The sequence below is a fragment of the Emys orbicularis genome, chromosome 8 (assembly GCF_028017835.1).
Source record: "Emys orbicularis isolate rEmyOrb1 chromosome 8, rEmyOrb1.hap1, whole genome shotgun sequence".
Lineage (NCBI taxonomy): Eukaryota > Metazoa > Chordata > Testudines > Emydidae > Emys > Emys orbicularis.
The window spans coordinates 23,825,805-23,850,903 of record NC_088690.1 but is presented as its reverse complement, the minus strand read 5'-3'; the positions used below and the strand labels follow the sequence as shown (position 1 = coordinate 23,850,903).

General features: G+C 38.8%; 1 protein-coding gene across 1 annotated transcript; it reads right to left on the bottom strand.

Annotated features, from left to right (window-relative positions):
- Positions 1–14,362: 14,362 nt before the first annotated feature.
- Positions 14,363–25,066, bottom strand: TYW3 (tRNA-yW synthesizing protein 3 homolog). The gene is made up of 6 exons (XM_065409654.1): positions 24,828–25,066; positions 22,852–22,932; positions 17,367–17,465; positions 16,445–16,516; positions 16,065–16,198; positions 14,363–14,944 (listed from the first exon to the last, which is right to left on the bottom strand). The coding sequence occupies exons 1-6, from the start codon at positions 24,999–25,001 to the stop codon at positions 14,737–14,739; spliced, it is 768 nt and encodes a 255-aa protein (XP_065265726.1). The 5' UTR covers positions 25,002–25,066; the 3' UTR covers positions 14,363–14,736.
- Positions 25,067–25,099: the final 33 nt, after the last annotated feature.

Here is a 25,099-nt window from a genome sequence, read left to right as displayed (position 1 = left end):
TGAAATTTGACGGATCGGTGGCCTTTGTCTCCGATGTGTCTTTTGCTGTCCCCATGCAAATCCACTCAAATTTGGCTGAACTGTAAGCCTTTGAAAAATCACCTTTCCCCACCTGTGTGAGGGAGAGATTCCACAGGCAACCTTAAACGTTAGGAAATGTTAGTTCCGAGTGCTCCAATTTGAACTTTAAACAAACATTATGTATTGAGTTTAACACACATGTACGTTCTGATTACTATTTAAAAACACACACTAGTAGTTTGTTAGTAGACTACTTGAGAGAGTCCTGATCCGAAGTGTTTCTTTTTATCGCTGGTGACTTCTCTGCCAACAGTGTTTTGATAGACCAGCTGTCTCAGTTGTTCCCAAGACAAGGTGGGTGAGGTAATATCTTTTATTGGACCAACTTCTGTTGGTCAGAGAGACAAGCTTTTGAGCTTATACAGAGCTCTTCTTCAGGTCTGGGAAACTTAGAGTGTCACAGCTAAATACCATGTGGAACAGATTGTTTAGACTAAGGAGTTAACACATATTTCAAGGGACCGTTCCAGGTGAAGTTGTTCCTGACAGCTAGGGTATAAGGCTGACACTTTTGTAGTCCATCAGATGTCCTTGCTCACCTCTTGTAAATGAGGCAAAAACAGTATTGCACTTATAAAATGATTCCTGTTGCACCCCAGATGTGTTTGGCACTGTATGACATGTAAAATGTGCCAAAGAAATAGCAGAGCAGCTGCCCTGAAGACGTTACAGCCTAAAGGGACATGCTGATACAATACAGAACAATGCAAAACAGTAAAACACAGGAAGCGGTGCAGCTTCTTCCCCTTGAGTGCTTCTCAGAACGGCTGGATTTTCAAGATTATTTTGGAGGAGAAGGAAGGGTAGCTGGTGAACACGAATTGGAAGACTGTTCCAAACATAAGCAGCAACCTGAAACAGGGTCTGGAGTCAGGAGTGAGCAAAGGAGAAAAAGGGAGACCGCAAGAGACAAGGGCAGAATGTATGGAGCAAATGGGAATGTAGAAGATTGGGAAAGATTTAGGTGAGACTAGAGCTGGACAGAGCCTTGAAAGTGAGCGTGAATAACTTGAACACCTTTCTCTCTCATCCCTACTGTGACAAACCATGTCCCATCCTAGTACTGAGCTCCATCTATCCCTTGTTAGATGGATGGCAGTACTGCCTTCCTCCTTACTTTTATTTGACAATGCCGCAATCACTTTCCTTTGCAGTAGTAGTGTATGAACATGCAATATCTTTCCTTGCTTCTTATGCAAAACACAATTGAGTCTTTTACTCCATAGGCCAAGTCCTACTTGCCTTACTCATGTGAGCATGACACCCAGCAGGACTACTCATGTGATTAAGGTGACCTGGATTTGGCTCAACATACTATATACTGTAAGTGTATCAACAGAATGATACTTCCTGACCACCTCTCTCTACTGCTATCCCAGGATTGCTGTCAGTAGAGCACGTAGGTTGGTGCTCTGAAAGAAAATGTCTCTGTGTTGTAGCTGTTAAGAAAGTGAATCTTGCTTATCATTCACCACATTTTTGGCTTTGCTGTGCTTGCCCTGTGTGTCTGCATAGTAACAACTTTTACAAGCTTGTCCCTGGATAATGCTGAAACAGATTCTTCACTCCTTTAAAGCAATTTCTTTTCATAAGTCTCCCATTACCTCATTCGAATAAGCTGCCTAACTGGGCAGAAATATGACCCAGTTGTGAGGTTAGCTCCCCACCCCCAATGGACTCTCAGAAATGACAGCTTTGGACAGTAAGTGTAAGCCAAAGGGAAAACGAACTACAAGCTGGAAAACTAAAAGATCCTTATTCCTGTTTTAGTTCATATTTAACTTACAGTATTAAATATTACCGTTCTAATATCGCATTACACTACATGGCACAACTTGGCTTGTGTATTAGAGTGGCGCCTGTCACACCATTATAATCAAGGTTTTGGTAGCATTTCAATTCTAAACTGCTAGCTTTAGGGGTTATGACTAGGCCATGAAAATTCATTTCAGGCTGCTCCTTGACTCCAAGTCTCTGCCTGTAAATTAACTTTTTTTTTTAAAATCAAATTTGAAGCAAAATGCATTCAGCCATTTCTAAGCAACAGGGATAGAAGAAAAAAGTAGGTATTTGTGGCTTCCAATGTATTTATACGCTTATATAACTCAAAAGCGGTTGTGGGTTTAGCTAAATTGGCTTCAGAGTTCATATGGGCCCTAACAAGAATAGATTATAATGTCATTGGTTGGGTCAGGTATGGGAGCATTTGTAATATGGGTTTACACTTACAATATGAAAGCTTCCAGATCACTGAAGAGTGAGTGCCTGCATACGCTTTGGGTCTGATTCTGCCGTTCTTAATCAAGCAAAGCTCTTGAGATCTTGATCCCACAAACACTTATGTGCATGGGTAACTTCACACACATGAGAAGTCCTATTCAACTCAACTGGACTACTCACATGTGTAAAGTGTTTGCAGGCTAAGGCCCTTTGTCCCTACTCCTGGTGTTGCAGGCCATTTATCCACAGCAATGTGAGTTTAGAGCTGGAATGTCAGCATTATATTTTACAAAGTCTTTAACCCAACCTTATTTAAACTTTACACTTGGAATTAAAGTCCACATTAAATATTTTCATGTTTTTTAAAAAAAAAGCAAACACAAAAAGCTGTTCTCTTAAAAATATATTCTGCTTGATGGAGGCTAAAAGGTGGCAGCTGTGCAAAAGTAGTGGACCCTAAATCGCAGAGCAAAAATGAGTGGGGAAAGCTCTGATTGCTCCTAGTACAGTAGTGAATATGCTCTCTCAACCACAAATCAAGAAAGCTTAAAAAAAAAAGACTCAATCAAGGCAATAATGGCCTCCACTTCACAATCAGACAAGTGCTTCTACTTCAGAAATCCTACCATTTATGGTTGATTGCTAACCCTGGCCTCATTTCTAATCTAAAGGGCGAGTAATAATTTGGAAAAGGAATTATAACAACTTCCCAACAATTTGGCAAATTGTTATTATTTTAAGGGGGTGGTTGTGAAGCAGTTGCTGTTTGTCAGATATTTTTTCCCTGGTGCTCTACCCTTTCCACCAGATTGATTACCATTGATGTCATACTAGAAGGAAAAGTAATGTTTGTTGAAAATATATAAAAAGACAATGAGCTTTAGCATGTTAAATGAGCTTCAGCATGTTAAAAGTTTCTAGGACGTCTCAGAAAGAGATCTGTTGCAAGAACTGAACATTCATACTGTTACGTATTAATTATTAGTGTTTGTTTATACTGTAGCAGCACCCAAAGACCCCAGATCAAGATTAGGGCCTCACTTTGCAAAGATATAGAAAACAGAGTTTCTACAACAGATCTTGCACGATTATTTGGTTTCTGGTAGCACCTATAGTGTGCTAGGAACTTTCCAAATAAAAAGTATGGTCTGTGCTCCAAGAAGCTTGTGCAAGAACAGTTCTTTCTTTTGAGTAAATATCCTCTAAAGTATTTAATTTTGGGATAAATTCTGCTCCTTTGAGTGAAAGTTTTTATACATCCTCTATATTCTGAAAATTGATATAGTTAGTTCTGGCTGTGGGTGGGGTTTCTGTAGTCAGATATCTGCCTAGCCTGCTTAAATATGATTGTGTTTTGACTTTATGACTTAGGCTGCCTGATAATTTCTTTACCTGGAATGATATTGACCATTTTACTGATAATGTGTCCCTATAGGAAATACGTTATGTATTTGTCTGTGTTTCTAATATCCTAATGATACCTGTTTGGGTCACAAATAAATATACTCAAGCCATATAACATACTCGGTAGATATTCAAAAATTCTCTGAAAATCATTTCCATTGTGATTTGTAGAGACGCTTTGTGTGTAGAAAACAGGCTCAAGACTATGAAAAAGAATGTCATCCAATCACTGAGCCGAGTGCTTCAGGGAGTATCACAGTCTCTCAGGATATCAGTGTACGATTTTTGCAATTTAGAATTCTGACTCCCAGTTGAAAATATTTTAAAACTCATGCAGTTGGTCACTGAACAAAGATCAGTTGTGACTTGTGGCAAATCTACCTGAGCTAGATAGTAATGTACAAAACATGTCAGTGTTTTGGTAATAGCAGGCATTTCTGCTCAAAACACCACTTATTTTGGTGATCCGAGGACAAAATGAGAGTACATAATTTCCCATGGATAAATAAGAATTCCACAATAAAACAATGATGGAATATGCTTCACAGAAAGAAAGAGCAGAGAGTACATTTTGGAGGATGGCAAAATTCCAGTGACTCATGAGATAAACATGGAAGCTTTAATATGACCTTAAATAACTTACCTTTACAACACAAACCAGAGACATAGGATGTAAACCTGACTACTTATCTGCAAACAATAAATACAATTTGGAAAGAGCTTCCCGTTATATTTAATTGGGTGATTGAATATATGAATTAGCTTATGCAAGACAGAAAAATAACACTCAAATCAAAATAACTACTTGGAATGTGTTTTATTAAATAAAGAGTTAATCTAATATTACCATAGAGTACTATGGGTTTTGAAAGCACATTCTTGAATTTGAACATTCATATCCAGATAACAAGGAATAATGAAATGAAAATAGCCATGTATAACTGTGAATGTATTAGGTTGGGCCACACTATGATTCCATATGCCGTTAACCATAACATGTATGAACATACATTGCAGAAGTGTTAATACACTCAAATTCTGGTCTACTATTCCTGTCACTAACTTGGCTAATATGAGTACAGGAAACATGTGCAAAAACTATCATTGTACAAGAAATTCTACATCACATTATTGTCTCACCAGTGCTAGCATGTAACACCCTTCTATAAGATTAGAATTTTTGCAGTAGTGAAGAGCAAAATACATTTCAATCTCTATGAAAGAGAAGAAAATTTGGTCCAAAATATGCAACTGAGAGACTTTGTGCTACAGAGGGTAATAATCAGATATACAAAACTCTGGCATCACTTCATTTGTAAATGTCCCTTGATTTTTGTCAGTGCCGTTATGCAAGAAATATTTAAATCAGCAGATTAAAATACAAGTAATACTCTGTGATCAATTCGATATCTGAGTGTTATAAAAGACAGAAAAACTTTGTATAAAGTAATGGGATCCATTTACAGCTCTATTAGTGGAAAATTAGTGGTCAGGTCAGTTTTTCCAGTACAGCTGTTTTCTAGGAAATGTTGTATTCTCTTAATGTTTAGTATTTCACAGCATGACTACAAGCTTAAATGACCCCTAGTGTCAGAAAACAGCATGCTTAAGACAAATCACAAGAACTGTTTTTCTCTTTTGAACATAGTAGTGTGAGTAAAAATTACTCTGAACCACATTAACAGTCAGGAATAAGAGTAACCTGCTAACTGCTTCACCGGTTTTTTTTTAACGAAAAAATGGAAAGAGAAAAAAACCTCTCTTTGGTTATAATAATGAAAGAAAACAGTCATCCATTTGTCTTTCTTGAGACATCACAACCTCCTGTGGGTAAAAGGTGCCCTTTCTCTAAATTATCTTAAATATGTAATTGCTTCACAAATCCATATGGTACACATACATTTTGCAGCAAGATGAGACAAGGGATATCATATTATCAGAATTGCCAAGGTTGGGAGCTCTGTAAGGGATAGTAGGAAACTGAAAACTATCTCATGGTAAACCCGCTTAGAGAATTAAAGTAATTCTAGTGTAAGGTACCAAATGAGTAAAAATTCCTGTTGGTGAGCTGCAAATTCTAAAAGGCTCAATTTAAAGTTTATGGAATGAAATAATTATGTAAGAGATTTGGGTTTTATATTTTTTGTATTAAAATTACATGGAAAATAAATATCTTTTTAGTTTTCTTAACTGGACATGTATTTGTGTATTTTACCCAAAGAACTCTGAGACGGAGAAACAGTTCATAGTGAAATAAAATGAATGGCCTAGATTGTAATGTGCAAGCTGCAGGCTAGAACACATCCTTCAGCAGAATAACCCATAGAGTGGATAAAACTACTTCAAAAACTCAGAGCTCACACTTCGTCAAGTTTCTGAGGAATTGTGCTAGTGAGACATCAGGGTTTTTTTCCCCTTGGAAAGGAAGCAGTGGTCTTGACCTAAAGAAATTATTGAATATATAGCAAAAGTGTAGAACATTCCCAAGAAAACCACTTCTTGTGGGAAAAGTCCCATGAAATTTAATAGCAAACAATAACCTTTCTATAGGTATTTGACTATTAAAAATACGTTTTTTTCTAGATATCAATTGTGGAAAGACTAAAATAAATAGGACAGTTGAGTCCCTCTCAGTACTGATTAGAGCAGTCTTCTGGGTTCCTTACTGCATGCCCAGCTACCTATGGTCCTGTGGGACTTGCACTAGTTTGTGAACCCCAAGGAGACAGGACCACCTCATCCACACGCCCTCCTACTCCAGAATGCCCAACAATACCCTGTCTTGTGGTTGTTTTGTGGTCACATTGTACTGGCATAGCTGCCACAAAGTTGCCACAAGGTAGCCATGAATTGGGCCCTTGGAAAGGGTATAAGACTTTTTAGAGAAATTTCTATCTAACACTATAGGATTGAAATTCTATAGGATTTTTTCATAAGGGAGAGGGTGGGGGGAGAAGGGAATGACTGTGAGTCTATTGACCTCACACAGGTGTAGAACAGAGAAGGAGGCTGCTTACAATATTGGGGTACATAGGGTACACAGAGTCAACATTAAGTCACATATGTATTTGTAGCATATTTTTTGTTTCCTTTTGGAGATGCTGCTGCATAGAATGGCTGTCTTTCAATTCCAGTCCCTAGCCTGACACCGTCCCAAAGCCTATGGAGCCCTGACCAGTTAGTTTCTGGGGACAGGTTCCTGTGGGTAGAGATAGGAAAAGGACAAAACCTTTTAGTCTTTTCTTCCATCCTTATGTGCGTAGAGGACCATTTTAGGTTGTCTCTGTGCACCTTTCATCCCCTCACTGTTGTATTGCAGGTGTAAAGGGTGTAATTTTTAGTGGGTCATAACTCAGTCAAATAAAAAAAACCATTTTCGCTCAAAGGCACTTTTCAATGGAGAGTTATTTCCAGGACAAATTTTCAACTCTATCCAAAGCCATTTCAGTACTGAAAGGTCATAATTTTATAAAATGGGGAAAGTGTATTTTTGTCATTCACCTCCTACTCAAAATAGAGCGGAACCATTTTTGGTCAAACTTTCCAAAAATTTGCCTTTGAGGGGAGACGAAGGCCCTTATGCACTTTCTTAACTTTGTATCCATGAATAATCCTGAATTTCCGCTTGAAAGGTGAAATTTTGTAAAGTTGTGACTAAAATAAATTAGAATAAAAACAGTAATCCAGCCTTCCTTATACTGGTCACTGCAGCTCCCATATAACTTATTAAAAAGTAGACTTTGGATTTCTATTTGAATGCCATGTATGTAAAGAATAAAAAAGCCTATTCTCATTATATGCTTATAGGGATGGATCCTCATTGGTGTAAATTGTCACAGCTCCATTGACTTCAATCGAAGGATCTGTAGTGGAAAAGTACATTATGTATTGATGATCTTATACCAGTATTGGATCACAGCTTCTTTCATTTAAATCTTTCAGATATTTTTCCATTCTTCAACTGGCACATTTGTATGTTCGTGTGATGAAGTGCTGGAACTGGAATGTCTGCCAATGATACAAAGTGATATTAACAGTTAAACTGTCCTAATTTTTAGTCTTCAGGACTCTTAGTAAAAAAAAGCATAATTATAACAGTTATAAAAATACAATTACTGTCACTTTTTGATGAAAAGATCTATGTTCATGTCAGAAGAAACTCAATCAGCTGTCAGGAAAATACACTTTTCCCCCCCATTGGATGACGCAGAAACTAACAGCAAAGCAAGTATTTACAGTATAAAATAGTGTCAGAAGTAGCATATTTTGTATATCTGTCCCAATCAGTTACAATAAGTAAACTGCACCAGAATGAAATTATGCATCTGATTTTATTCTGCATATTGGCATTTGCTTTTCTTCGCTCTGCTTTGAAAACAGAATATAATATCACGTTGACTTACAGGAATTTGTGTGTTGATATCCCACTACAGTTAGTGCAGTTGAGACAGTAATTCCTATAGGTTTATTTAAAAAAAATGTATTTAAACAGATGGAATGGATATCTGGGAGAATTTTTCACCATTCTGCAAGCCAAAAATTGTTCACTTTCCTGCCCGAGTCTGACTTTTTATTTTTGTAATTGAATACCCTCTCAATCAATACCCTTTAAAAGTGTACAAGAAGCTGCCCTGGAATTATTTTCAGCTCATGGAAGACAAAACAAAAGTTAGACTCATCTTCTTTAATATCAAGTTATATAAAACTAAATTTTGCATTACATCAGTGATTGTATATTTCCAGCAGCAAACCCTGCTGAAGACCTTCCAAAAATATAATATCTGATATATTTAATAGCAGCAAATAATTTTTATAATCAAGACTAAATTTTAAATGATTGTCACGGTGTTAAGAAATACATAAATCCTAACAGAAACCCAAGCCAAAAATGCTTAATGCTTTAGTAGGAGTGAAAATTGAGAACTGCTAAGATATCCTGTAATTATTAGTATTTTAACCTCATTTTAAAATATTGATTTCACTTTAAATTAATTGCAATTACCTTTTCAATTTCAGTAAACTGATTTACTTTTATTATTAAGACTAAAGTAGTAGAGGGTAGGGGAAACTGTCTTCCTTATGTAAGGCAAACATTTGCACATGTTTATTCACATGAAAAGTTCCTTTAGGGTTTATAACATTAATGAAGTTACTTGCATATGTAAGTATTTGCAGGATTGGGCTCATATCAGGCAATGTATTTTCAGGCAGAACTTGCAAGTGCTTTGGTTCTGACTGAAAATTGATGGCATGATGTGACTTTTGGCATGTAGGCTAAAAAGTTGCAGGCAACAGGCAGAAAATAAACTAGAGGAGGGGATAAATATGTCAACTCCCCTAAAACATATGTAAGTCATAAAGCAAATGCAACACTCATAGAAAACATTTATTTATTTTAACTAATCAAATATGCAAACTGGAAAGTACAAGATATTAAGCTGAAATTGTCCTTTGACTAAAAACTAGCTGTACGTTTTAAAAAATTATTAAAATGTACCAATGTTTAGGACTCTCTAGTTGCACATAAGGACTTCCCTTCCTCCCCAGGGAACCTCAGAGGATTTTCCTCCATAATCTATACCATTGCCTCAAACTACTTGTAAGTCTGTTCACAGGTGTGTATACTCAAAAGCTGGACAAACTGTGCAGTCTAAATACAGCAGAAATTACTATACAAGTTGTAAATAAAATACAGCTCATTAAACCTCAATCTGAATATTAGTAGAACTCCACTGAGGTTTGGGGTAACAGAATCCATTCCCCAATATACAGGCAAACTATAGGCCTATAGTGCAGCCTCCCAAATAGTGACCTCCGCCCCTCTATGTCCCCTACGTGATGGCTTTGAATCTGTGAAGGCAGAGCTCCCAATAATCCCTCCTGTAGCTTGCCTCCATTCAAGTCTTCTGTGTTGGTGGTGGGGGTTGCACAAACCCCCTGACTAGATGCTCCATATGCATAACCTTATCTGGACTATACATCATTCGGAGGGGTTTTTACAGGCCCTGTAACATGGGGTAAATGTCACCTCAAGAGAATTTGTAATGACAAAAGAGCTTTGTAAAAATAGTGCAAGATTTTGGACAATGGCTAACATACCAACACAAATCCTGCTCCTATTCACAACCCTGCACCCTGCTTTAAACTATCAGTCTCTCTAGGGTCTTCTTATAGGATATTTCCAACAGACTTGAATAATTGGGTTCCAGGAGTGTACACTTGACAGTGTAAAATATGGCTACACCTCACCAAGCTCCGGGCAGTGATATAGAATAGATTTTTAGTATAGCTTATTTGAGAGGAACGCAGATCGTACCACAGTGATTTCTGAACACCAATAGCTTATGGTAAAAGCGTTCAAAACACCGTACTAACTACACTAAAGTGTAGAGGTTTGGGCTGTTACTGTAGTGACTATACTATTTAAAAATGAAAGTAATGAAAACAGTATTTTTCTCAGCACTAAAATAGTTGTGTGGAATACTCCATTACTCTAAAAGCATTTACCTTCCTCATCTCAACATATATACACATGCTGAAGTACTTTTAATGTACAATATATAACATGAAAACCCTTTTAAGTGTATTTTTCTAATACAAACACACTACATGACTGTGCAGTTATGAGCAAACACTTGTAACTCACAAGATAGCCTCCCCGGGATTCTCAGGTGTATAAAAATCTTTGGACTAGCGATTAAACTCTGATATAGGTTAGTTGTACCCCATTTTTTGCAGTTCTTTATTTTGTCTTTGAAATAGTACTGCAAGAAGGAGATATTTGTTCAAAATGTCTGTTTTAAAGCATGTGGAAACTCTGCATGTTCACTGGCTGGATACATACCCAAACTGACTAGATGGCATTTTAGGTTTTTCATTTTAGAAACTGCATTTAATTCAGAAAGTGGTCATGGTTTTCACAACATTCTGATAAACCGAGTGCAAGGCCATTTTCCAAAGACCTTTAAAAAAAAAAGGAAAAAAACATGTTTAGGCACAAATTAGCCACATAAGCAAATAAAACTTCATCTAAGTCCTAAAGCTGAAACACTGTTCACTGTGTTGACTGTGTGTAGCACCCTACCACCTAGTGGCCTGTTGTATAAATCTAAACATGTAATGATATGCAGTTTACCTAATCTCTCTACTGCAGATTTCTCTTCAGTCACCAGCTATGTGAATTCATGAACATATCCCATCTTGTTGAAGCAGCTGTTTCTGCTAGTTGCTAGAACATGCTGGACTGCATTTACCTCACTTCAAAGAAGAAATGCAGTTGTGCTGCAGCATGGAAACAAAGATTTGTATAAATATTAGCATGTTGAATGGCTGAGGCAGAAGACAATTGATGCATAACTACTATATTGATGGAAGTGGCTTATCTAGCAAAAGAGTACACTGTCCCCAGCACAGAGGAGGCTGTAGGGGTGCTGTCCTACCCTTTCTCTGTGGAGCTGTCAACCCCCCAGCTGCAGTGATCTCTTGGGCTTTTGCCACCATTTCCACTCACACACAATATCCAGTGTGGGGCTCCTGCTGCTCTTTTTCAGTGCAGTGGGATTTGTGGGGCTGCCATTCTTCTCCACATCCCTTCCCGATGCACTGTGGATGCCACTGCCCCTACCTCACGAGCAGCCTGGTAGGGCTGCTCCCCATCCCCACTTCCTCTAGCTTTCTGCGGATCGGCGGGTAGCAATCGATCTATTGGGGATCGACTTATCGCGTCTAGTGATCCCCGATGGCTCTGCCGTCGACTCCGGAAATCCACCGCGGCAAGAGGCGGAAACGGAGTCGATGGCGGCGCGGCAGCGGTCGACTCGCCGCCGTCCTCACAGCCAGGTAAGTCAACCTAAAATACGCAACTTCAGCTACGCTATAGTAGCTGAAGTTGCGTATCTTAGGTCGACCCCCCCCCCCCCCCGTAGTGTAGACCTAGCCTAAGACGTACACTGCCCCACCCCCCTGCCACAATTGGCTCATGGAGCTGCTAGTACACACATCCATTCCCATCCAGGTAAAGTTTGAGGTGAACTGGAGCTGCCTGCTGAAGTCTGTACAGCTTAGGGTGACCAGATGCCCCGATTTTACAGCTACTGATGAATGAATATCAGTCTGGGTATACTTCTGTGAACGTCAGTCTCTGGTGCTATTGTTCTGGGAACATACATAATTATGCAATGCCTTAAAGCAGTGGTTTTCAAACTGGGGTACGTGAGCTCTTGTCAGGAGGTAGGCAAGAAAAATCCTGTAATGGTAGACAACTCATTTTATTTAGTAAGACTTGGAAATCTACTCATATGTATATTATGACCCTAGCTCAGATGGAGGTATGCGGTAGACTACATTATTTGGCAAGGGGTACGCAGCCTAAAAAGTTTGACAAGCATTGCCTTAAAGTAAAGAAATAATAAAAGCGATGCTCCGGGTCCTGTCAAATCTGAGATATCAAATCCTACCCACTTAGTTTTCCCCCCAAAGGGGATGAAAACAGCAAAAAAGCTATAGACCTTGCCAAAAAGGAGGTGCTATTTCAGCATGCAATGAAATTCTAAGGACAGCACACTAAGCCAATTGACATCTCATCTGGTAGCGCCAAAGAATTATTAATGGCAGACATAGAATATCAAGGTTGAAAGGGACCATCTAGTCCAACCCCCTGCTCAAAGCAGGACCAATCCCCAACTAAATTATCCCAGCCAGGGCTTTGTCAAGCCTGACCTTAGAGGTTTTTAAGGAAGGAGATTCCACCACCTCCCTAAGTAACCCATTCCAGTGCTTCACCACCCTCCTAGTGAAAAAGTTTTTCCTAATATCCAACCTAAGCCTCCCCCACTGCAACTTGAGACCATTACTCCTTATTCTGTCATCTGCTACCACTGAGAACAGTCTAGATCCGTCCTCTTTGGAACCCCCTTTCAGGTAGTTGAAAGCAGCTATCAAATCCCCCCCTCATTCTTCTCTTCTGCAGACTAAATAATCCCAGTTCCCTCAGCCTCTCCTCATAAGTCATGTGCTCCAGCCCACTAATCATTTTTGTTGCCCACCGCTGGACTTTCCAATTTTTCCACATCCTTCTTGTAGTGTGGGGCCCAAAACTGGACACACTACTCCAGATGAGGCCTCACCAATGCCGAATAGAGGGGAATGATCATGTCCCTCCATCTGCTGGCAATGCTCCTACTTATATAGCCCAAAATGCTGTTAGCCTTCTTGGTAACAAGGGCACACTGTTGACTCATATCCAGCTTCTCGTCCACTGTAACCCCTAGGTCCTTTTCTGCAGAACTGCTGCCTAGCCACTCAGTCCCTAGTCTGTAGCAGTGCATGGGATTCTTCCGTCCTAAGTGCAGGACTCTGCACTTGTCCTTGTTGAACCTCATCAGATTTCTTTTGGCCCAATCCTCCAATTTGTCTAGGTCCCTCTGTATCCTATCCCTATCCTCCAGCGTATCTACCACTACTCCCAGTTTAGTGTCAACTGCAAACTTTCTAAGGATGCAATCTACGCCATCCACCAGATCATTAATGAAGATATTGAACAAAACTGGCCTCAGCACCGACCCTTGGGGCACTCCGCTTGATACCGGCTGCCAACTAGACATGGAGCCATTGATCACTACCCGTTGAGCCCGATGATCTAGCCAGCTTTCTATCCACCTTACAGTCCCCTTACAAGAAGGCTGGTAACTGGCTGGTTCCTCTTTTCCCCACTCCAGAAGCAGGTGGTGGGCCAGCATTATTTTTAGTGACTGGGCATTGGGTTTATATAATGCACAGCTGTGGAGCTGAGTAAAGTTTAGAGGAGCACAAACAAACATACACAGGCCCATATCTATTTTTCTTGGCATTCCTGATACTGGAAACTCACCCCCAACAGACTTATTTTAAAATCTATTAAAAGATCCCCCACATTTTCCCCCTAGACTGATACCTCATATGACATATTTCAGCTAGAAGCACACTTTTCCAGTAGAATTAAAATCTGCTGAAGACCCAGGGTTATGTAACGGAAACAATGAGAGCTCCTTAACTACAATGACCTCAGAGCAGTACTATCCCCCAAATAAACCATTTCCTTAGCACAGCTCTCCTGACATGGTGGTTAGAAACCACTGAATAAGTTTCATAACAGAAGTGATAATTGAAGAAACAATGAATTCTGAGTTATCAACTAATTCACTATAGCTTCATGAAAAACAAACCACCACTTTTCCCCCCATGGTCAAACGTATGAGCATGTGAATTGTAGTAGCCTAAGAATCTCTCTTTTTTTATTTAAACATTAAATATATGTTAATAGCCTAAATATAACTCAGAAAGTTCATTATTGTCTATTACAGCACCCCCCAGGTTGCTTTAACTTGTGCCAAGGCAAAGGCAGATCAGGAACTACAAGATTCCCTAATAGCATCCTGCTTTGCTGCATCCAGCACTAAATCTGCTCCAATGAATTAAATTAATCTCTGGTGCTACTGGATTGATTTCAATAATATACAAAAGCTTTTGCTCCAAGAAGAAGCCTTCGGGAGAGTACTTGTATCAATAGGAAGTGAAGACGGAAGTACAAAAAACGAACACTTTAGTAGAGGTAGTGTTTTCATATGCACAGACTTAGTCTTGTGTTTGATATTTTAAATAAGGAAAATACATACAGTAAATCAATCTTTTATTATAGAGATGTATCAAACACGGTTTGAGGTATACCTATGTACACATTAAAGCTGTTAGCTGTTCTGTTCACTGTTAATAAATATTTCATAATTTTTAAGAAGTCCATGTAATTCTGTTCTCCATGCTTCTGTGGTGTTTTTATGCAAATCAAAGGGTATTTCATAATTCTGTTACACTGAATTGCTTGGTTATGTGAACACTGTCTTCAGCATAAACTTTCATGACAGTATAACTTGCTAGAGCACAGCAGTATAAAAGCTCTTATAAAGAGCAGTACAAAAGAAGTATCATTAAAGCTAGCAATCTGTGTTAACATAACTACACCTATATTAGAAAATAGGCATCCTGTATCAATAGATTTCAGAAAAAAATATTGAGATTGGCTTCTGGGTCATCTTCGGTTTCTGACTCTTCCTTATTCTCTGAAGAGGTGCACACGCCAGGCTCTTTATCTGGTTTTCTTTTTCTTCTGTGAGTGTATACAGAATGAGTCTTCTGTATCATCTCACGAGGTGAGTTACTCATGCTGAGTTCAGTTTTCAAAGCTAACTGTAGGCAGTTGTAAAACCTAGAAAGGAACAAGAACGTATTTATTATGTTTGCTTATGTTCTGCAAACAGAACATTAACACTTTGGCAACACAAAATGTCGTGTATAACGTTTCATATAATTCTAACTAAAATCCAAAGGCAGACCTGATCAGTAATGTGAGGGGGACTCAGGGATACCAGCACATATGTTCTGTGCATGCTCTGTCAGTTGTCTAATCTCTGACCTTCTAGGAATCTAATTGACAGTTATGCCCTATGTATAATGAAAGTCCCATTCATATTGCTGAAAATTACACAACAGATGATCTCAAACACTTTTATGGTTTGCATCACATCTTAATAGCGTCTAATGGTCAATCCTATTCATAATCAGATGCACCATCATCACTCCCATTTGCAATTACTTTAACATCCCTGTGGCAACTACAGCAATTAATTCAGAAAAATATTTTAAAAATATCTAAATATGTTTAACTGTCCTTGGTGCAATTAAGTGTTTTGTCCTGTATCCTTTTGCTCTGTATTTCTTCTGCCCACCCTCTTTTGTTTTTCACAACTGGAAATGAGTAGAAAAGCCAGTACTGTGTAACTAGTCACCAGCAAGTGTTCCACAGACCACAGTTTGGGAACCTTAGACTAAAATTTGTACAGCAACGTTAATGGGTGCATTCTAATCTGAATAATTAGGAAATTATGTGTAAATTCCTGTAGATTAAAATGAGATATTCCTGGCTTCATCAAAAGGTGAATCTCCTGTCCTTAAACATTGTAAAAATCTAATCAAACACAAACTCCACATGAAGATGCAGCTGTGGAAGTTAATACTCTGAGACTAGAACTCAATGTGCTATTCATGCCATATATCTGGAGCAACAATGGGAAGTCCTGTATGGACTTTTTAAAAAGCTCTGTAACAAATCTTCTCTCCACTACCTGATACTGTTGCTTATATATGATTAAACGATCCTCTAGGGTCATCCATAATTTAAAAATACCAAAATCCTCTGAGATCAGATTTTCAATCTGTTTTACTATTATTTTTTGTGGCTAATCTTCCTGGTCTACTGGTTAGCAGACAAATGTTACACTTCTCTGGATTTAGATGTAGTGACACAGGATGCACATAATCTAACAAACCTGTCAATTCTCTTCATGTTTTCTTCCATCTTCCGATTAGCTATCTGTACCAGAAAGTCAACATATTCTTCAGTGACCATCAATTTCCCCATGTGACTTAATGGAACTTCTAAGCAATGAGTACTCCGGACAGCCTAGAGGCACACAGATGTATTCATTTGAATTACATTAGGAGATAATAGCTCTAAAAAGTAGGTGCATTCATTACAGGAAAACCACCTGAAAAGATCTGGTTGTATTTCTTTGTGAGGAGAGTGATATGCCATGTCAGGAAAGTGTCATTTTTAAATTATTATTCAAATCTCCCACATACTTAAAAATGTGCTCATGTTAATAAATAATTGCTAAATTCTATAGCGAAGTAGAAAAATAGTGCATACCATCATAATTTTACCTCTTCTGCCAACTGTAATACCAGAGTTCCTGAATCCAGAATCTATAGCCACCGAGTGCTGTGAAACAAAAACATTTTAAACAGCAGTTCATGCATATTTTGTCAGACTGAAAGCTTACTGTGGATTATATTGCAAGTTAAGGTCCCAATTTTGCAAAAGCTTTAAAGGGCATAGTCCCAACTGACTGCATTAAGAGCCACAATCACTAGTAAGTGTTTACAGGATCAGATGCTAATACTGTAACAAAATACTTTTAAATTAAATTTCAGTGACAAAGACAGATGGTAGTTTCAGTCTTGACCCATTCCATCAAGACAAAGGGGGAAGTTCATACCTCTTTTGGCACTACATTGTTCCAGTTTAAATAGCGGCTAGTCGAAGCCAATTGTGGGATGGATATGTTCTTAGATGTAGATTCTGCAGAACTCAGCAAAGTTTGTAGAAAGATTTTCTTCCCTATATTAACCAAGGCAGGGTGAAGATGAGGAACAGAATGATCCTGTGCAGGCCTACAAAGCCCCATTTGAAAGGCAGAAGGCCCAGCATTATCCACTTAGCTGAGGTCTGGGAGCAAATGGTCCCAGTCAGTAGTGAACTAATTTCTAAAGAACACTGCCATGGGCCAGGGAAAGCAACACAGATAATTCAGGCTCTCTCTAGCCAGTCTGCCTCAGCTAGAAGACTGAAGTGCATTTAAGTGGTTTTATTTTCTAGAAAGCACAGCAAAATCTGCAGAAAGAATCTTAATCCTTATTTTCTCCATCAACATACTTTTACTACCCCAGTTATTAAACATACATTGCTCCTGAGTCTATTTCTAAGTGTTAAAATATTGAGGTGCCAACATTTTTACTTATGCAGCAACAAATGTAAACAAAACAATACAACATTGTTGATCTAATTTTACCAGAAGCTGTGCATCCTGCAACTCTTGACACTGCACATGAAGAATGAATGGTTCAAATTTGAATACAGTGTCACCAGTGGCTTTCTGCAACGCTGTCATCTGGAAAATGCAATGAACATTAATATATTAATACTACAAGGGTGAACTGTTACTATTAACATTTCATAATAAAATAGCTAGTTTGTGAAATGTTTAAAAACACCAGGAATGATTTGGCTCAAACAATCATGTTTGTTATTATTTAATTGCTTTTAACTTCCCATTGCTCATAATGCTGAGGATCTCTGCTGATTTTTAAGTATTAAACTGATTCTCTTGCCATGAATTTCTACTGGATCTCGACTTTAAAAAAAAAAAAAATTATTTGCTTCCCTGTTTGATTATTTTGGACATAAGAAAAACCAATGATGTCAGCACAGCATAGAGAGTATTGTTTTACTACAGTCAGCAGAGGAACCTTGAGAGCACAAAATATTACTACTACTCAGTTATAGTTTGTTTTTGATTTCTTACATTATTGGAAATGATCATGGACATGTTGATTCTGAAGCACATTCCTCTTAAAAAGGTACAATAGGTTAAACTTGTGGCCTGAACTACTTGACCTTATTTTAATCCAGGTTTCAAAAATGACTCATTATACTACTTCTATGATAATGTTAAAATAAGATAAAATAAAAGGATTTATAAACTGAAATTAAACTCATAAGGCACACCAAGGGGAAAAAATAGATAAACAGTTACATAGCTTTAATACTCTAAAGGATGAATTTCACCCTAAGGTCCCAGTTTTGACTTAGGGCTCTAACTGGAAAATCTTCCTGCAACATTTTTCATGTAGATCACTTGAACTTAGGCAAATATGAACACAGAGCAATTAAAGAGAATTCTGCATAATATACAGTTATAATTTATTATTGTATGCTATGTTTATGTAAAATAAATTTAAGGATTGAGATTATTGGTTTTAGTTTATAAAGGCTGCATTGAAACAGTTACATTATTCATTGCAGTTTACACCACAGTCTACTACTATATAATGTTCTAACCCTTTTGTTCTTATCTAGTGTTCTTATATCTAATTGACTTGCCTCCCCCACATCCCGTGAGCATCTTTAAAGAAAATACTAGTAGCTACCAATTTGCTATACTTATATTTAGGGAAAAAAATTGAATTGCTGCACCATGCTTAATTCTTTTTTGGCTAGCATCCTTTCCCAATGCTTCCTTTAAACTGAAAATATTTCTTTAATCCTTTTTTAAAATTGAGAACTGTGAAAAATTCAACTATTATCTGAAAACATCCACTCAATGTGCAGCGGCAGTCAAAAAAGTGAACAGAATGCTGGGAATAATTAAGAAAGGGATAGATAATAGGACAGAAAATATCATGTTGCCACTATATAAATCCATGGTACGCCCACATCTTGAATACTGTGTGCAGATGTGGTCACCCCATTTCAAAAAAGATATATTGGAATTGGAAAAGGTTCAGAAAAGGGCATCAAAAATGATTAGGGGTATGGAACGGCTTCCGTATGAGGAGAGATTAATAAGACTGGGACTTTTCAGCTTGGAAAAGAGACGGCTAAGGGGAGATATGACTGAGGTCTATAAAATCATGACTGGTGTAGAGAAAGTAGATAAGGAAGTGTTGTTTACTACTTCTCATAACACAAGAACTAGGGGGTCACCAAATTAAATTAATAGGCAGCAGGTTTAAAACAAATAAAAGGAAATATTTCTTCACACAGCGCACAGTCAACCTGTGGAACTACTTGCCAGAGGATGTTGTGAAGGCCAAGACCATAACAGGGTTCAAAAAAGAACTAGATAAATTCATGGAAGATAGGTCCATCAATGGCTATTTGCCAGGATGGGCAGGAATGGCGTCCCTAGCCTCTGTTTGCCAGAAGCTGGGAATGAGCGACAGGGGATGGATCACTTGATGATTACCTGTTCTGTTCATTCCCTCTGGGGCACCTGGCACTGGCCACTGTCGGAAGACAGGATACTGGGCTAGATGGACCTTTGGTCTGACCCAGCAGGGCCATTCTTATGTTCTTATTAGTTTAAGATACCAGTAATAGTGGTGTAAAATAAAACTGCTGAGGAGCCTATCTTCCCCTGTAGACTATTGTACAAGATTTAGATGTTCTTGTGTAGCATTCTCTTTCTGTAACTATCCTTGTTATTAAGGTATCAATCTTACAAATGTAGGTGCTTAAAGTTAGGCCCCTAAATAAATGGCCTCCTTTTTAGATGTGCTAAGCACCCACTGCTACTAGTGGAGCCAATGGGAACAGGAGATACTCAACAATTCTTAAAAACCAGATGCCATAGGCCCTGATCCTGCATTACGCAGCATACAGGTTACCTGCTGTGCCTGCATGAGCCCCACTGGCTTCCACAGGGCTTCAAATGGGCACAGCAGTCTGCCCATGCACTGGGCTTAAGTATGGATTTTTCAGTGTCTGAAAATTTTTAAGTATTATAACAGAATTTAATATTGACTGTGATCAGACTAAGTGATGTTGGTGGGTGTACTTTTTTAAAGGGTTTCTGTTTCACTGACAAGGCTAAGTAATTTAGCAGACACTCTAGGGACAGTTTTTTCAGTGACAGTAAATGGGCAAGAAAGTCATACTGACTGAAATGGTCTGTGTATGTTAGTATGCCCCAAGGCCGCAGTGACTTACATTGCCTGTTGCACCGAAATGCTTACTAAATGAAATAATTGTGACCAAAGGATTTTACCTTATTGCTTCTAGACCACCAATTTCCTGTAAAAGGCTCAGAATTTAATAAGAAAATACTGAAAGTAATTTCCTATTAAGCCTACAAAGTCTGAGGCCCAGCCCTGTCCCCAATGGAGTCAATGGCAAAACCCCCAGTGGGAGCTGGATCGGACCCTTAGTCAGTAAACAGCGAAAGCATAACTGCTGTAACTAATTAGTAAAAAATGACTATCACTGATAAGATATGCGAGTGACAAAGAAAGAAGTTCCCTTATTTCAAATACACTAATGTTTAATAAAGAATTATATAGAAAAGTTTTGCCACGTGTTGATTTAATGACCATGGACAGCGTGCTCAGTCTCATGGAACACTACGCAGTCCCTGCTACAAGAAACTTGCATTCTAAGGCTCTGAACCTACAGATGCTTGTGGGTGGATCCTTTTGTGTGCACAGATATCCATGGACTCTAACGGGAATCTGTGAGGGTGCAAGAGTCTTCCTATGAAGATTTTACAGTAGTCAAACAGCAGTCCTATAAATGAGGAATATAACTACTAATATTCCTCTGTATATTCTTCAAAGAATAGGGTTGACAAATCAATGTAGGCTGACTTTCACAGTCCATTAGGAAAAACTGTACACCACTTTGACATTGTTATATAATACGTTGCGCAATTTTAAAATATTACTTTTTAATGGTTTTCTTCTTGTTGAATAAGACCCAGAAATCTTTTGTGAAGGGATGTTTTATAAACAAAAACAACCCTACACCTTTCCTCAAAGGATCTTAAAGATAGCTATAAAAATTAATTACTCCTCAAATTTCCTATTCCCATTTAAAAGTGGTAGATACACATCGAGGCACAATGGGGTTAAGTAGCTTGCCTGCTGAAAACTCAACACAAAATTCAGGAGTTCTGACTTCCAGTCCAATTTTCCATACTTTGTTTGTATTCTATGAAAATATAACAATTTTAAAAGTAGTCCGGTAAAGATTTCTCACACCTTTAATGGATGCATGAACATTTTTACCGTATCTACCAACTAGAAGTCAATACAAAAATTGAGACGGTTCCCATTAGCAAGAGCCAATGGCAATACCCTAGTAAGCTCAGACCCCACTCCTACTAGATGGCAAATCAGAGGCTGCTGAGATTTATATGAAGGTGATATCAAGTAAACTAAGAAAAAATAAGATAGAGGGGCTTTTTTAAGTTTAAATGTATGTATATTATTGTTATGCAGTCTTTACAGTTTTTTTTTTTTAACAGAATAACTAGTTTCATTGTATGGAGTACAATGTAAAGAGGAGCATTTAGAGACAAAAGGCAGTTTTGGAAGCACAAAGTAGTTCGTAAATATTCAAACTGTTCAACAGTGTCTTAAACTGATTTGATTTTAGGTTTCAAAACATTTTTTAGGATATAATTTTAATTTAAAAAACTGCATAAGAAAGTCATTGTCTTTTTGCATTTGTTCAGATTTGTAGTTGTAAACTATGGCTGTTTCAATCTTAAAATGAAAGTTGTTAAAATTAAATCATAATGGAGTTTCTGCTGCATACAAAATAACAAATATGCTTTTTCGGAAAGCATGTCTGTCTTTTAATGAAGAGGACAGAGGTCCATTTGTGTTTGCTTCCTTATCTGCTCCCCCGGATAATTAATCATGCATGACAGAATATCCACAGCTCAGAATATTTAACTCTTGCAAGGATTAGCAAGGGTAACAAGATTATTATATGGATAACATGAATATCTAGTTACCATAAATAATGATAAATTGTAAGGGACATTAAACTTCATGCTTCAGACAATCTCTGACTATTAGAAAGTAGGATAAAACCTAATGCAGGAGGCAGATTATCCTGCATCTGCATACCTTCCTCTGTCGCATCTGATGCTGGCCACTATCTGAGATAGGATACTGACTAGACATACCTTAGTTATGATTCAGTCTGGCAATTCCTCTGTTCCTATTAGAGGGAAGTTTTGTTTCATTGCTACCATTAATTCAATTTAAACTGCTAGTGACAAAGTCATTACCATCTGAAGACTGTCTGGTCTATGGAAAGTGAGTTTATGGTGTCAGACTAGTTCCTACTGGAGGTGTCTACATCAGTCACTCTACAGCTGACATCTATGTTGCTTGCCTCAGTGGAGACAGCCAGAATTAAATGAATGGTCATGGATGCAAAAATACATTCTTACCACAGAAGTGATCCTTCAATACAGAATTGAGACACACTTGCCAGAAACTTGACTGTACTTATTCTATGGATAAGGAAAGGGCTTCACAAGCACTAAATTAATATTTTTAGGAGGAAAAAAGCTGATGCAGAATCAGCACAAAATGCTGGTCTTGTGCAAACCATGCAAAATGTCTAACTAAAAACAACTGAAAGTGGTGGATTTTATAACCTGCTGACATTGTACTCTAGTTCATTATTTTAAGAAGGAGACAAAATTTTGACACTAGCCCTGTTTATATTGACCAAGGGAGCCATATTACCGACTTAAACCATGCTCTTGCTAGAAAGGTGCTAACAATGTTGCCAGCTAACGTAGGCAGAATTTTATCCTAATAACAAAACAGTGCTCTTAAATGAACATAATCATTCTACTAATATGAAGAAAAAATGTAAATTCTTTTCTAGTTTCTATTTGAAATTGTGTTTTTTCGATGGTTGGGATGAGGAGAGGGTAAGTACTTATGCATAAACGTTGTACATTATTCACATCTTACCACATCCTCTTTTGCACAGAGTTGATGCGTTACCATGAGCCAAGAACAGTTTTTCTTCTGTACCTCATAGCCATTGAAACCCTAATGAAAAACAAATTATTAAAATAGCACTACAGTTATAAAAACAAATGTCCTTTGCATTCTTGGCTTGGGACACAAGGAAGTACAGAAATATTCTCTGATCAATAACCATAACTATATCAACAATCTTAATGTTATTTATTTATATAACTTTCATGTGATTTTTTTTTTAAACTATCAAATCTAGGTAGGTATTTACACCACCTAGATAACAGTAGCTAAGCAGGTAGTTTAATTTAATCCTGAATATTAATGGAAAAGTGTTCTGATTTCACCCACATTCAGCTGTAGCAATGTGATCTAGTATTTGCAGAAAAAAACCACAAAGATGCTAATTCAAGATCTTTGAAAGAACTTTTGTGGTGTCGCACTGATTAATATGAAAAATTCAATTAGATGTATCTAAACATGAACCTCATGATGGGAAGCAACAAAATACAATCATATATGCTTTCCCCATACCACCTTACACTGGGAATGTTCTCTATTAAAATTTATTTACCGTACATTTTGGAGTTTGAGTTATGCACACAACTAATCTAAGGACCTGTTTATAGTGGGAATATTTGTACTGATGTAGCTGCACCACTGCAAAACTGCAGATGTGCTGTACTGGTGTATTATGGGATCTTAAAATTCTACATCTCTAACATTTAAATAAGGAACTAGCATGTTCTTCTGTGTAATCTAATCTGCACTTTGCATATAAAACTTGTGGTTTTGATAAATTTGTGGAGAGTGCATGATGAAAATTAAGTCCACGAAAAATCATGTAGTATAATTTGTTAAAGGAGATTGGTTGTAATTATCATTACTACAAATCAGTGTGTCAAGACTTAACAATCAGTTGCTTTGGAATGGCTAAAGAATATTAGGATCTGGATAGAACTGCCAATTTAAAACTTTGTCCTCTGGGAGAAACACTCTGACTACACTATATTTTTGGTGTTGCTCAGATCCCAAAATGATAGTTGGTTGCCAGATTAAAACCCTAGACAGATAATGTGATTCAAATGTCAGATGCTGGTGCTGTGTCAATTCTACTTTTATTTTGGTATACTTTAGTGTTCTGTGCTCTTAGTTTACATCACATAGACAACAACAATGAAAATGAGATCATCATATGAAACTGAGCAAGGACTGATGCCAAGTCTTCCTACGGCATAAGGTAGAGGGAGAAATGAACCACATGCTTTCAGTAAACTTCTCTTCTACTCTAGTGCTGCTATAAACACCATGGTGAATTTGCTATAAACACCAAAAACGTTAACTGTAATATTCCAAAAACTATTCATAAGCTGGATAAGAGACAAAGGTGGGGTGGGACAGGATATAACATCTCCATGTAGCTGCAGGACAGAAAAGACTACAGCATGCACGTAACTAGGGATAACCTGGGCCAGGACTTGTGGGTTGTAAGGGCCATGCCTCCTGCACGGGGGCAGTTGAGCTTGGGGTGTGTGTGTGTGGGGGGTTATTATGGGGTGGGTTTCTGGCCCTGTGACCTCACGGGAGCCCCAGCTCGAGAACAGTGGGCGCCAGAAGGGAATCCCAGCGCTGCACAGGTGACGGAGGGTCCCCAGGAAGCGCAGCGCGGAGCCTGCTGGGCAGCGCTGACAGCGTGGGCGCTTGTGTCTCCGGAGCGAAGCCGCGCTCGGCGCTGTCTCCGCACCATGATTCATAGATTCTAGGACTGGAAGGGACCTCGAGAGGTCATCGAGTCCAGTCCCCTGCCCGCATGACACCCCCCCTTTCCTCAGACCACTGCCAGCGCTGCCGGGGAGCCACTCGCCCCACGCGGGCTTGAGGGGGAGGCGGCCCCGGGGGTGTGGTGGGGTCTGTGGTACGGCCCCTGGCCCGAGGGAGGGGGCCGGAAGACGGGCAGCCGGACTCACTCGGGCGGGGGCCTGCGCGAGCAGGAGGCGGCCGGCGCAGGAGCTGGTGGTGCAGAATCGCTCCTGCCCGTTGAGGAGCTGCACTAGCTCCGCGATGGCCTCGTCCACGCTGCCCTTCCTGCTCTCGTCCGCCTGGGCCAGGCGCTGCTCCTTCCAGCGCCGGAAGGCGGCCATGGGTTCGCGGGGACGGAGAGCCGGGACCGGCAAGCGGGCGAGCCCCAGGCTGCACAGCCGCCCTATTGGCTGATGGTGGCCGGGTTGGGCCAAACCTG

What these genes read in the sequence shown, in the direction of transcription:
- TYW3 (XM_065409654.1), bottom strand. Translation starts at nt 25,001, where the DNA reads ATGGCCGCCTTCCGGCGCTGGAAGGAGCAGCGCCTGGCCCAGGCGGAC. An exon ending in TCGCGCAGGCCCCCGCCCGA is followed by an intron (nt 22,933 to 24,827) that starts GTGAGTCCGGCT and finishes GTTTTTCATTAG; the next exon opens with GGTTTCAATGGCTATGAGGT. An exon ending in TCTGTGCAAAAGAGGATGTG is followed by an intron (nt 17,466 to 22,851) that starts GTAAGATGTGAA and finishes TGCATTTTCCAG; the next exon opens with ATGACAGCGTTGCAGAAAGC.